The following is a 13,070-nucleotide window of genomic DNA, read 5'->3' as shown; positions in this document are numbered from 1 at the left end:
TTTTAATAAAGGTATGTACCATGGAAGCTCATTCTCGAATTAGAATCATTGGTTATAGACATTGTCTTATAATTAGATCTATGTACGTAGGTTAGACATATTCTATTTCTATCAAGTAAAAGATATGGACAACAACCGGTAACCCCATTTTGATCACAGAATTATGTGTACTTGTATATGAATGTAATTGTTGTTATGGCTTTGACAAACGGCCAGCACCCTGTTTTTTGTTTGGGGTTTTAACCGTTCAGTCCACCCCTAGAAATCTAGAGCTCCACTCTAGGGGTGGACTGAATCCTGACCGTGGATTGATGCCAAATCCACAGGCGGGATGCGGTTTATAGGGGGCTAGTAGTAGACTAGGAGGGGGCTGCAATTCAGATTTCGGAGGGAAATTACAGTCCAAAAATCCCTTTTTTGTTTTAGTTTCCTTTTTTTCTTTGATTTGTTCATCTTCAATGATCAAAGACGATGTGATATACAAGCGGAAGGATCGAAATAAAAGAAGAAAACCTAAAACAAGAGCAATAGTACTCTATTGTTATCTTTTACCCTGTTTATTTCAGGGTGTTGTTGTTGTTGTTGTATATGAATGGAATTGGATAACATTGAATGTGTCTCATCCTTGGATGGGATTGATGAGGAAGAAATCCATCATCATCAGCTCTCCAAGCCCCACAATAATGTGTTTCCTGTTAGACAGTTTTGTATGCCTTTAGCTTCAATCAGAATGATGTACACTATGAGTTTATTGTAAATGAATAAAAGTACATATTTGATTCATGTTCCCTTGGTATGTTTCTGTGTAATACCCTTAAACTGGACACTTAATGAGACTCGTGTTAGTTTAGAATGTTCACAACCAGTGGGTCGGTCTGGGGAGACCTATCCTGATAAGGCTGACACTGTTGTGCCACCAAATCGGTTGGGGTGGCCTGTCTCAGCTGCCAGGGTGAGACCCTAGGCGCATATAGTGTAGGATTAATTGAATCTTTGAACTGGACCAGATTTCCAGTATTGCCCTAGACCTTGGAGATTGATGGGCAAAACTAGAAAGTTACACCCGACCCCTAGACTCGATTATGATACTGCACTAGGTGTTGGATTGGGCTGTTTTTAATGTACCAATCAATGAGATCCTTAGCGGGGGTCAAAACTTGGGTATGTTGGGACAATCTGAGAATTCATCTGAGTGGGTGATCATAGTGACAGGATCAGCCCCTTTGTCGGACAAAGGTAATGATCGGGGATGCACTCTCACTGATGGAATCCAATATTGCCGGCAGCCGATCTCAATCGTTGAGATTTGTTTTGTAAAGTATATTTTATATGAGATATAAAAGTATATATATTATGGTTTCTAAAAGGTTTGCAAAAAGGTTTTAATTCCCGGGATCCATATAAGTAGAGAGTGCAACATTGTTCCTTGCAGTTGAGGGAGAGGTCCTCTCTTGTCGGGCAGTGTATGATCATTATGGGCTGAGAGGTTAAGTGTAAGACCATTGAGGATAATACCTGATGGGCTAATCTTGCATCTGCCCACAGCCCCTGGGTGTTACAAGGTGGCTTGGCCCAGGGACCACTTAAGGTAAGTGTTGGGCCCATAGAGCCCATTTGATGGGTTTTAGGGGGTGCACTGTCCATAACAGTGTATTCAGCTAGGCCTTGTAACAAAGGCTAGGCCGAACCCATGTGGTTGATGTGTAGATCAATGCTTGGGTCCCATGCCATACAAAGAAGTTCAACTGGGCAGCAGTTAGGAAGATTAAGTGAACACATAAGCTTAATGGGCCTAAAGCCCATTTCAAATTGGGCTATTTAATTAGTTAAATATGAGGTGAATTCTAAGATGGATAAGCAAATAGGATAGGGTCTTGACCCTATCCACTCAGAGAATCCAGATCTGAATGTGATTCAGATCTAGAAACCTCCTAATGAGATTAGGAGAAAGCTAATCTAATCTGCAGATAAGATAGGGGTTAATCCTTATCACCTAAAGAGATGTTTTGATCCAAATAAGATTTGGATCAGCAACTCCTAATTAGATTAGGAGTTAATCCTTTGGGGTTAAAACAAATAAGGAGGGGGCGGCAGCTTTTAGAAGGGACATACTCACATTCTCTTGAGTGCAAAAAAACACAGAAGAAAGAATTAAGGAACCTTGCAGAATTCTTTCTTGCCGCCTTGTTTGCCAGTTCGATCTCCAGTTTTGGGAGAAGTCAAGATTCGATCTTGACATCAATTCTTTGAGAAAGAATAGATAGGAAGTTGTGCTCGCATGCCATTCTGTTGTTTCTTGCGAAGGACAGAATTCTTGGAGAAGAATACTATTGATTCTGCTCCAGCCTGCACTGCGCCATCTTTAGTGGGAGCGGTCTTTGGATCCTTCCTTGGGTGTGAACACCTTCGTTGGGAGATATTACTTTTCCGTATCAGGTATAATCTTCTCCTACTACTTTTGGTTCAGATCTGGTTCAGTTTATGGTTCAAGATTAATCCTTGAAAATATGATTTTCTAAATAGGGAATGCGATTCCTAGTTGAAAGGGAGAGAGAAATTTTTGAAATTTGCCCCTTTATTCCGCAAGTTTTGGGCGTCCATACGATGGATCTCTCATCCCTTCAGTTCCCTCCATGGCTTCTCCCCACTAGCATCCATGAGTTGCTCGAATGTCCCATACGTCTACACCAATTCAATTTACCCATCTATCCACTAGGTTTATGTTATTTACTCTCTCTCTCTCTCATATATATCATTATAAATCTATTAACCTGAAACGTAAGAGGGCCCGAGGATGAGGAAATAGAATCTAATAGTATTTTTTGCCTTTTATCATTGAAATTACAAGAATGCCACTCTCAATTCTCTCTCTTTTGCTTTTTTTTCTTTCAAATTACAAGAATGCCATTCTCTCCTACCAACTCTCTCTCTCTCTCTCTTGCTTTTTTTTCTTTCAAATTGCAAGAATGCTACTCTCTCTCCAACCAACTCTCTCTCTTTTTCTTATAAATTACAAGAATGCCATTTCTCTCTCCTTATAAGTTACAAGAATGCCACTATCTCTCTCTCTAACTGAGGGAGACCTCAGCTCGGCATCTCAACTGTTAAGGGACCTACAATCAAAGGTAGTCGAGTTCGAGCCGAGCCAAGCTTGAACTTCTGAGCTCAAGCTCAAGTCTTTAATTCGAATCAAGCTCGAGCTAGACGATACCTCGACTACTAAGGGAGACCTTATCTTAACACCTCGCTTGCTAGGGAAACCTCAGCTTGACACTTCAGCAATTGAGGGAGACCTCGGTTTGGCACCTCGGCAATTGAGGGAGACCTCGGCTCGGCACCTCAATTTCTTGAGAGACCTGCAATCAAAGGTAGCTGAGCTCGAACTTCCAAGCTTTTAACTCGAGCTCGAGCTCAAGTCTCGAATTCGAATCGAGCTCGAGCCTGATAGTTTATGCGCAAGCCCCTGCAATGCAGGGCCCCCTCCACTAGTATATATATTAATTTTGAAAACTTGTGGGGTTCGAATACTGATTACTATATCTGATGTTCCTAAAGGCTCTTTTTAAAATGAGGATTTCAAATGATTTCTTGATCCATGGTCTTTCTTGCTTGATTTTGGCCCCAAGAATATGTACTTTTGCCTAGTTTTGTTCGAATTTTGATGTTGTGTCTGGGTTGTTGAATTTGATGACTTGGGGTCGAATCAGAATGGTTGTTGTTGAATTAGTAGAACTGCTAGCTCCACCCTTGAAGAATCGCCATATAAAACCCCCATGGGAGAATGAACCAGAGGAAGATTGATAAAAATACTTTCCCTGGTTTGCTAAGAACTTCCACACCTCCTCCGCCCGGAAAATGGGTCGGTTACCACCCTTGGTGGCAAAGAGCATTGCCGTAATCCAAAGCCTGTTCCAGTGGCAACGTCAAAATAATCTGCTACTCTTGTGTATGGATTTTGGAATTTGGTCTTGAGATCTTGTTCTAGGTAAGCTAGGGCTTTTCTTGAGAGGATCCCTCTCATTTCTCCGCTATCAATGCTAAGAATGCAGACCTTACGTCTATGTTTCTTGGTCATCCCCATGCCATTATGGTTGTTGCCAAAGATGTAGTTTTGGATTTTGCTTTTATGGTTGGAGCGGGAAAGGATGTGAGAGATTTCTTCTACTTCTTTTTCATCTTCTTTATCTTTTTCTATTCTTCTTATTTGTATTCATCACATAAGAGTTTACGATTCTTTACTATCACACTATTGGTTGTTGCAGGGTAACTGTTGCAAGTCCGCAGACCACAGTGGATATCCTTTTGAGATAGGATTTAATGGAAGGGCAAAACTGAGATTTTATATTTCTATCAAGATTTAATAATAACGACAATTGTCAGAAAACTTGGGGGTATTTTAAGACAATATGTAAATAGTAAATGTAGAGTTAGTCAATTTCCTAAACCTAAAGGGTACTTTAAGAAATGTGCCCATTTTTCTTTGCTTATGTTTTGAAAGAGGTGTAGGGTATATGACGAAGTAATGAACACCCCCCCCCCCCCCAAGAGGGGGCTTTGATTGGTCAATGCTCTTCCAATAGCATTCCTTTCCCAGCATCATAAACAATATAATATAAACGTGGTTTCCCTACATTTACTTTTGACATGTCACTAAGGCCCCGTTTGCTTTTCGGTAAGTTACTTATCCATTACCTGGGTAAGTTTTTTCTGGGAAACACTTACCTAGGTAAGTACATTGACCCATTTTTTTTATTTCCTAGGTAAATAAGGCAATGACCATATTACCCATAGAAATCCATTATTAAAAGGGGCACTTTTGACCTATTCAAGTGTTGGCAATTTTTCCCCTATGTAGGAAAGTTATTTACCCACCTAGGAAATGGGTATCACTTTTCTAGGTAAGTGATAAGTGATACACAGTAAAATAAACTTTCCCTAGTCCCCACATAGCTGAAACAAAAACATGGGATTTTTGGTCAATGAGATCCAACCCGATCCAACATAAATCCATTAAAAATAAACTAGATCCAATTCATTCTGATAAATATTTTGGACTGGACTAATCTAATTCAATGTTTTATTAGATAGTCCAATCTGTTCAAATTGGCTTTAATTCAAATTGTGTCCAACCCAAACTGCTTCAAAAACACCCGTACTCTTATCTTTTGCCAATTAACAATATATTAGTTCAACCGAACTCAATCCAATATAAACCCATTATAGATGAACCAAATCCAATCCAATAAACATTTTACCACTTTGGGCCATTAAGTCTAGAGTGATCCAATTCATTCAACCATCCAGTCTATTCTATATTGATTTTAATTTGGATGGGATACAACCCAAACCCAATTCATTAACAACCTTATTTGCACTCTTCTTTTAAATGAGATTTAGTTCAAAACGCACTTTATCCAGAATGAACTGTCCCATATCTATTTGATGCGATTCAACCCAAACCCAGTCCTTTAAAAGCCCTATTTGTACTCTTCTTAAACTGAGAATTTAGTTCAAACGCACTTTATCCCAGAATGAACGGTCCCATAACTATTTGATGGGATCCGATTCAGAGATCATGAGAGCCTAGTTTTGGGAATTCGAAATATATGGTTCACATTGCAGTAGAAAACTAACTGATTCATAAAGTAATGATCCCGGAGATGATACAGAAGACCTAATTCCCATATTAATTAATGAATAGTTTATACACTGTATATGTGTATATGGAGTGGGGGGGAAGAGGATATAGAAATCTGGGCCCCCATGTGCTGAGTTAGACTATATTAATGTTAGTTTGATAGGGCATATGACTTCACCGATTACCAATACTCCACTAATAACAATTAATAACCAGGACACAGCGGTGCTACGGAACCTAACTATGTTGATTATCCAAGCGCACTTCGTACCAACTCAAATAAAAAAATCAAATGCCCACACCAAAAGCTAATACCCTCCATGCACCAGCATCAACCCCTCTCCCTTTCCTTGAATACCAAAACAAGAATTAAATGCCTAAAAGTAAAAGCCGTACTCCTTGTAGTTGCTTGTGACTCAACCAAACATTGGATACGGAGTTTACATACCTGAATTTCCCCGCCGGCGCCGGAGCTATGTCCTTTTAAACCAGGACGTGGACCGGCGGACGGCAGCAGGATCCAGACAAGACCATGTGGTGCCGTGGTGGCTTCATGCTTACCCGTTTGATTCGTGAATCGATCGGTGGTCTAAGATTTGCAATACCTTCAGACGTGGTATCTGGCAAACCGTTTGAGTGGGACCTACTATCAAGTAGACCTGGCAAACAATTGATCCAATCCGAAAAAATAGGGTTAGGGTCTCATATTTAGTTATTTGAATGCAAGAATAACTTGATCCTACCCAACTCGAAAAAAACTGGGTTGGGTTGAGTTGGGTCATGGGTCAACCTGCTGTTCTGATTGTCAAGTCTAACTAGGACTAAATAATGCATTGTTAAAAGTTTTCACTCTTTAATTTTTTCTATTTAGTCTTTAATCTTTATTGTTTATTCTTTAAATTGTTAAATGTTCAAGTTTTTTATTTTATATTTGGAATTTTAAGGTTAATTCCTTTAATTTTGGCATTTTTCGTATAATTTTTCTTTATTTTTTTAAAATTCAGTTATTTTTTAGTTGATCCAAATTGACCATGGGTCAATCCTAACCCGAACATTTATGCTATGTTTGGTTTAAAGGAAAAGGTAGGGAAAGGAAGGGAAAGACAGGAAAACCAATATAAGGTTTGTAAAGGGTTTCCTACATTTTCCTTCCTTTCCCAACATTTTCTTTCAAACCAAACATAACCTTAGGATTACGGTCTAGCATTTGACAACCCAATCCGAAACTCGATCCGACCCGAACCCGACCCACCCAAATATCGAGTCAAGCTTCAAGACGTCTTGTTCGTAGCAAATATCGAGTCAAGCTTCACGTGAAGTTTGGTTATTGTAGGAAGCGTAGGAAAACAATTTTAGGGAATCTGGACTCGTCTTTTGAGTTCCCGTATTGCGCATTGCGCTCCGTCATTCTCAATTCTCAAGTCTCAACCCAAAGGCCGCATCAAACTCTCAATTTTGAGTCTGAGAAACAAACCAGACATCTGCACCCTCCTCCATCATTATCTTGTTGAATTTCTCCTTCGCCATGACCAACATATTTGCAGAAACCGAGAGAAGCTCCCAGAAGCTCTCCAAACAACGTAGTTTCTCAACCAATCTCTTTTCACCAAAGCTTTCTGTTTACCTCTTAGCCGTCTGCGTTATCCTTTTCACTCTCTTCCAAATGCAAGCTCTGAAAACCCCCTTTTCTCCCCCCTCTCCTTCATTGTCTTTCTTAGAAAAATGGGAGAAAGTTGTCCATACCAGCCTGAGTTTAAATTGTTCGCAGGAGTTGAGATCCATGATCGCCAAGCTACGCGACTCCGTCACGTTTCTCCCGCTCAAGGATTTAAGATATTCCGAAACCGCCATGCAAGGTCACACGTGGTTCATGAGCTCCCTGTACGACACACAAGAGGAAGGGGAGGTGCAGTACCAATACTTCCCTTCGGAGGCATCGAAAGGGAGGTTGCTTTGCATACTAGGTCGTGATAAGCACGACGGTGCACGAAACTCGTACGCCTTAGCATGGCCGGAGGCTTTACCGGAAAACGCGACGCTCTTCAAGGGGCTGACGTTCGTGTCCTACAACCACTACGATTACGACAACATATGGCACGGCTTATCAGCCATGATGCCGTTCGTGGGGTGGCACCGGAGAATGGGTTGCGTAGTGCCTACCAGGTGGGTACTATACCACTGGGGAGAGTTGAGGTCGAATATTAGCCCATGGCTGAGTAACCTAATGGAGGCCACTTTTGGTGAGCCTCTTAATATCGAACTGTTTGATGGGGTTGATGGGCCGGCTTGTTTTGAAGAGGCCGCTGTGATGAGACACAATGAAGGTGGGATGTCGAGACAGAGGAGGCTTGAGGTGTATGATCTGCTGAGGTGCAAGGCCAGGATGTTTTGTAACGTGAGCCTGGAGGGTAGGAGTTCGGACGTTGACGAAAAGGGGGCACCCATTATTGGAATGACGCTGTTCATGAGGACTGGGGCGAGATCGTTCAGGAACGAGTCTGTGGTGATCGATATCTTCAAGAGGGAATGTTTGAAGGTGGAGGGTTGCAGGTTAAGGGTTGCCTACTCCAATAATCTCAGCTTTTGTGACCAGGTTAATTCATTGCTTAATTATTTGTTGCTCCTTTAAATTTTCTCTATATATATGCAAACTACTTGTAGAAATGTGCACTTTGCGAGGATATGCATGGAGCAAAGCCGAGCGAGCATTCTTTTATATGAGATCGATTATATGAATTATATTATATCTTCGACTCCGTATGTTCTGGGTGATCAGATCAGTCTCTGATATATCCCAGGAAGCATATGAACCAGTACTTTTTTTGTGGTATAGAAAGAACCTGGATACTGTGTGAACACTAATTAGCTGTAAGACGGTTTAAGATTTTCAAACCAGGACTCTGATCTGGGGGTGGGGATTCCCAACCCCAGTCTGCCCAGAGCCCCAGCAGGCAGCAATATATTGCCCTTCCTGCTGTCATCGTGTGAACGGAGAAGTTATAAACTAGAGCCAAACATAACTTTGGGCATGAATATTGTTTGTGGTGATTGATTGATTCAGGTGAGGTTGATGGGGTCCACGGACATCCTGGTGTCCCCACATGGGGCCCAGTTGACGAACATGTTTCTGATGGATACGAACAGCAGCGTGATGGAGTTCTTTCCCAAAGGATGGTTGAAACTGGCAGGAGTAGGGCAATACGTATACCAGTGGATCGCGAGCTGGGCAGGGATGAGACATGAGGGTGCATGGAGGGACCCAAACGGCGATGCATGCCCGTACCCTGAAGACGACCGCCGTTGCTTCAACATATATAAGGGTGGACAAATCGGCTACAATGACACCTATTTCTCCAAGTGGGCCAGTGATGTACTCAAGGTGAAGCTGAGCAAAGTAGAATTACAACAAGTCTCGAAAGATGCAACAATGAAGGAACAATTGAAGTCAAGTGGTTGTTCATGTAATTAACTCCATCTTTGGAGGCATATAAAGCCTACGTGGTGGGTACAGATAAAGAAAGGGGGTTTTTACCGTTCAGTCCACCCCTAGGTCACAGTGATGAGTGTATTAGTCATTAATGGTTGGTCCTGTATTTGTAATCTTCCAAGAGGAGAGAATATCGAATCAAGAGATTAAAACTTTAAAATAAAAAATATATATATTTACTTACCAAAGACAAAAGCAACAACTTCTTCATCTCATTATCATTACAAGGACGCATGATCGGTAGATAAATTAGCAATTTAGCATGGCTGTGTAGTTGATTGTAGAACCAATGATAATTAATGCCCCACACCAGCTACAGATGTGCTCCCCACACATACCTCACATCATTAGGAACATCTCTCGTATTTGTATAATTAAGATGTTTTGAATGCACAATGGGATGTAATGTGGAGTTCGTGTTTTGTGAACGCATGGGTTTACAGGATGCTTGAACCGGCCTACGAAAAGCGATCACGTTGGTCGTATGACATTAAATGTAATGTTAACTGGCTTCCATGGAAGTCGAAATGCATCTATTTTGTTAAATCAGACACAAAATGACAAAAAATGCATCTATTCTTTCAGTTCGAATTTCCACTCCTTTCCTCCCATTTTTTGTTTCTCCTCCATGGAAGTCGAAAAAATTTTAGTTGTTGGGGGCCAGCATCCCTAGAAATACCACGTTATCATGAGAATGATAAATTAATAATTATATCTTAATTTATTTTAAATAGGTGAACTGTTTATTACATGTCCAGCCCATAAACTCTCTCAACAGTCTATGCTGTTCCGCCCCAACAACCAATGTTAACCCCACCGAGCCCTACCCCACAATCACCTGCGTCCGTCAACATGGAAGCCACCGGTGGCGAGGGGAAAATCATCCAATAGTACGTTCTCTGGCCATTCTTCTTCTTCCTCTTCCTCTTTCTCTCCCTCTTCTTCTTCCCACAAACCTAATGCTCTTTCTGGTTTTCTATTTTCAACAGATTGAAGAACCACAACTCACACCAATGGTCTGTTTCATCCGAACGAAGGTGAGTTACCCGAACCAAGTAATATTGGTTAAGCTACTAAACCAACGCAGAAGTGTTACTTCTGTTTCTTCTTCTTCTGAAGTAACAAACAGGAGAAAATTTACTAATAACTAGGGGTTCGGGTAACTCACCTTTGTCCGGATGAAAATTGACTGCCGGTGTGATTTGTGATTTTTGATCTATTGAAAATAGAAAACCAGAAAGAACATTAGGTTTGTAAGAAGAAGAAGAAGAAGAAGAAGAAGAGCGGTCAGAGAATGTACCGCCAAATGATTTTCCTCTCGCGGTGGATGGCTACCACGTTGACGGACACCGGTGTGGATTGAGCTCATCGGTGTTTGTGGGGTTGGGGTCGGTGGAGGAGAAACAGAAAATGGGAGGAGTGGGAGTTTGAACTAAGAGGATAGATGCGTTTTCTGTCATTTTGTGCCTAGTTCAACTGGCCACTTCAGTTAATGGCCAAAGGACCATGTGCATTACATTCAATGTCGCCCAACCGACGTGGTCACTTATCATTGGCGGGTTCATGCATCCCGAGAACCCACGGGTTCACAGAACACGAACTCTGTAATGTGAGGAGCAAATCCTATATATGCCCATATATCATTGTTGACCCATTAACCTAGATAGAATTAGCTGGAGGGAATAGGGGATGGACATGTAACATATTGTGTAATCAATTATAATGTTCCACACCAATCATAAATGATAACTGAAAACTTGAAAACTTGAGTGGTTGTGGGCCATATACATTTTATAACCGGCATGGGGCATTGTCATTGGTTCCACAGCCCATTATACAGCCATTGTGTTCAGTTAATCTACATTCCCTTTAAATTTCCATGCGGAAGCAACTTGGTTAGGACTTGCACATAATATTGTTTTATATGAGTAAGGATTAGCTGAAAACAATAGCTGCTTAATGGGCTGTAGAACCTATGATAACTCTCCATGCCAGTAATAAAATACAAGGGACTCACAACCATTTAATTTTTCACTATGGGCCCCATATATTTTATCACTGAACAGCTATTGTGCTCAACAAATTTAAGTTCATTTAATATGAACCTCTTTACTAGCGAGTTAGCCAGATGTTCATAGTGGTGGAGCCAGGAATTTTCTTTTTTTTTTTTTTTTTGGGGGGGGGGGACCAAAGTTAAGCAATAAATGAGATAGAATTTGGAGAAAAATGAGGTGGAAAGGTTTGGGTTTATTACAGGTTTTTTAAGAAAAACAATCACTTTTTTTTTTATTTTGGGACTAGCATTTTATCTCAAGCTTTTTCTTTTATTTTTGGGAGAGGGGAGGGGGGTGGCAAGTACCCACTTTATTAATTTTTTGACCCTGCCTCCATTTATTGACTATATAAATAAGGTTGAGTTTGGAAGGAATACAAATGCAAATATGTAGAGTGCAAAACCATATATTTTGTATTTATTTACGCTGTATATATTTACATCTGTACTCTTTGCAAATTGAGCCTAAACGTTTAAACAAAATGTTTTGGGGGGCCAAAGACCCCCCACCGAAATACTTGACTCCGCTGTATTTCATTGATGAATTCACTGTATCGAGAAGTTAGCTTGATCATAGACTTCAATGCTGTAACAAAGCTCTTGAAAGGAGTCTGAATGGCTGGAAACGAAATCATATATGGTGGGCTGAGTGGGCTAGGCAAACCTATCATGACTAGACCTGTTCACAGGCTGGGCTTCGGGCCTAAATTTATACTATGTCAGGCTCGGAATTTAAATTTGATCTATTCAAATTTTGACAAAAATCAAGCTCGAACCCGGCCCATGAACAGGTCTAATCACAAGTGAACATGTCAGTATTCTGTACATATAAGATGTAGGTCCCACATGGGCCCTATGTACATTGAACATGGAGTGTTAGCTCATGATATGACTCCGGATCTCCTGTTCACACAAACTTTGTGCACGTCTACCCACGTAACATCGCAACCACACATGGAAAACATCTCATCCTCCTGCGTAATATTACATATTGCCCAATCAATTGTATATGATTTTGTCTCCAGCCCATCCAGTCCAATAAGGCTTTCTATCGTGTCATATAGATAACCCGATGGAAAAGCGATATCTGAAGGTAATTCAAATTAAAAGAAACAAAAAGGAAGAAGAAAAGCTTATTACCCTTTACATGAAAAAATGATGCATCAAAATCTTGCCCAAGGATGAATGCACTAGAATAGATCGTCCCAATTAAAGAAAAATTTTAATATTTTTTTTTAGTTTCAAGAAAAAATTAGTGTCTCTTCTCTTCCTTTCATCTGGATTTATTTGTAGTGTCTATTAAACGTCCTTAGTTTTTTGAAAATTTTCTTTTTCTTTTTGCTGAATCATTTGAACATTTTTATGTAAAATTATAGAACAATTCTTTTTTGAAGTGTAGATAATAGAGAACTTCACCTAGCTACATGCATAGGCAGTACAAGTACACAAGTTTGACATCCTCGTATTAAGGCAGAATTTCTGGCTTGTTAGTCCTTAGCCTTAGCACCCCACTGCGCGTGCCTGACAGGCGCATCTCAGTGTGGTTTGCGAATATCTCCCATAGATGTTTACAATAAAAAGCTCTCAAAATCGAAAACAACAAGATATTCCTTCCTTCAAAAAAAATCAACAAGATATTGAAATGCATTTTCATTTTTCATATTTTCTAAATTAAAATCTAAATGCATGTATTTAAATTTAAAAATTTTCAAATTATGAAATATAAATACATTTAGAATATAAATCACACATGCAATAAATGCATAATAGGCCCAACCCGATCAAGGACATGCCTATCCAAGCCCAAGGTCCAGGTCGGGCCGACACTTATCCTAGACTAAAGCTCTTAGCACAGGTGTTAAGAATGGCCCATCATGATTGATCACCATTAC

At 40.4% G+C, this 13,070-nt stretch overlaps 1 protein-coding gene and 1 long non-coding RNA gene across 2 annotated transcripts; one reads left to right on the top strand and one right to left on the bottom strand.

The window, feature by feature from the left end:
• Positions 1-6,947: 6,947 nt before the first annotated feature.
• On the top strand, positions 6,948-9,320 carry LOC104608622 (uncharacterized). The gene is made up of 2 exons (XM_010274659.3): positions 6,948-8,231; positions 8,700-9,320. Exons 1-2 carry the CDS (start codon positions 7,164-7,166, stop codon positions 9,105-9,107), a joined length of 1,476 nt encoding a protein of 491 aa, XP_010272961.2. The 5' UTR covers positions 6,948-7,163; the 3' UTR covers positions 9,108-9,320.
• A 559-nt stretch (positions 9,321-9,879) lies between these two features.
• Positions 9,880-10,540, bottom strand: LOC104608621 (uncharacterized). The gene is made up of 3 exons (XR_737127.3): positions 10,426-10,540; positions 10,294-10,341; positions 9,880-10,143 (listed from the first exon to the last, which is right to left on the bottom strand). It is a non-coding gene; the product is annotated as an uncharacterized LOC104608621 (long non-coding RNA).
• Positions 10,541-13,070: the final 2,530 nt, after the last annotated feature.

The sequence above is a fragment of the Nelumbo nucifera genome, chromosome 1 (assembly GCF_055504915.1).
Source record: "Nelumbo nucifera cultivar China Antique chromosome 1, China Antique-T2T, whole genome shotgun sequence".
NCBI classification, from domain to species: domain Eukaryota; kingdom Viridiplantae; phylum Streptophyta; class Magnoliopsida; order Proteales; family Nelumbonaceae; genus Nelumbo; species Nelumbo nucifera.
Note: the sequence above shows the minus strand (reverse complement) of the source record. Positions and strands in the feature narration are given on the sequence as shown.

What these genes read in the sequence shown, in the direction of transcription:
- LOC104608622 (XM_010274659.3), top strand. Translation starts at nt 7,164, where the DNA reads ATGACCAACATATTTGCAGAAACCGAGAGAAGCTCCCAGAAGCTCTCC. An exon ending in ATCTCAGCTTTTGTGACCAG is followed by an intron (nt 8,232 to 8,699) that starts GTTAATTCATTG and finishes TGATTGATTCAG; the next exon opens with GTGAGGTTGATGGGGTCCAC.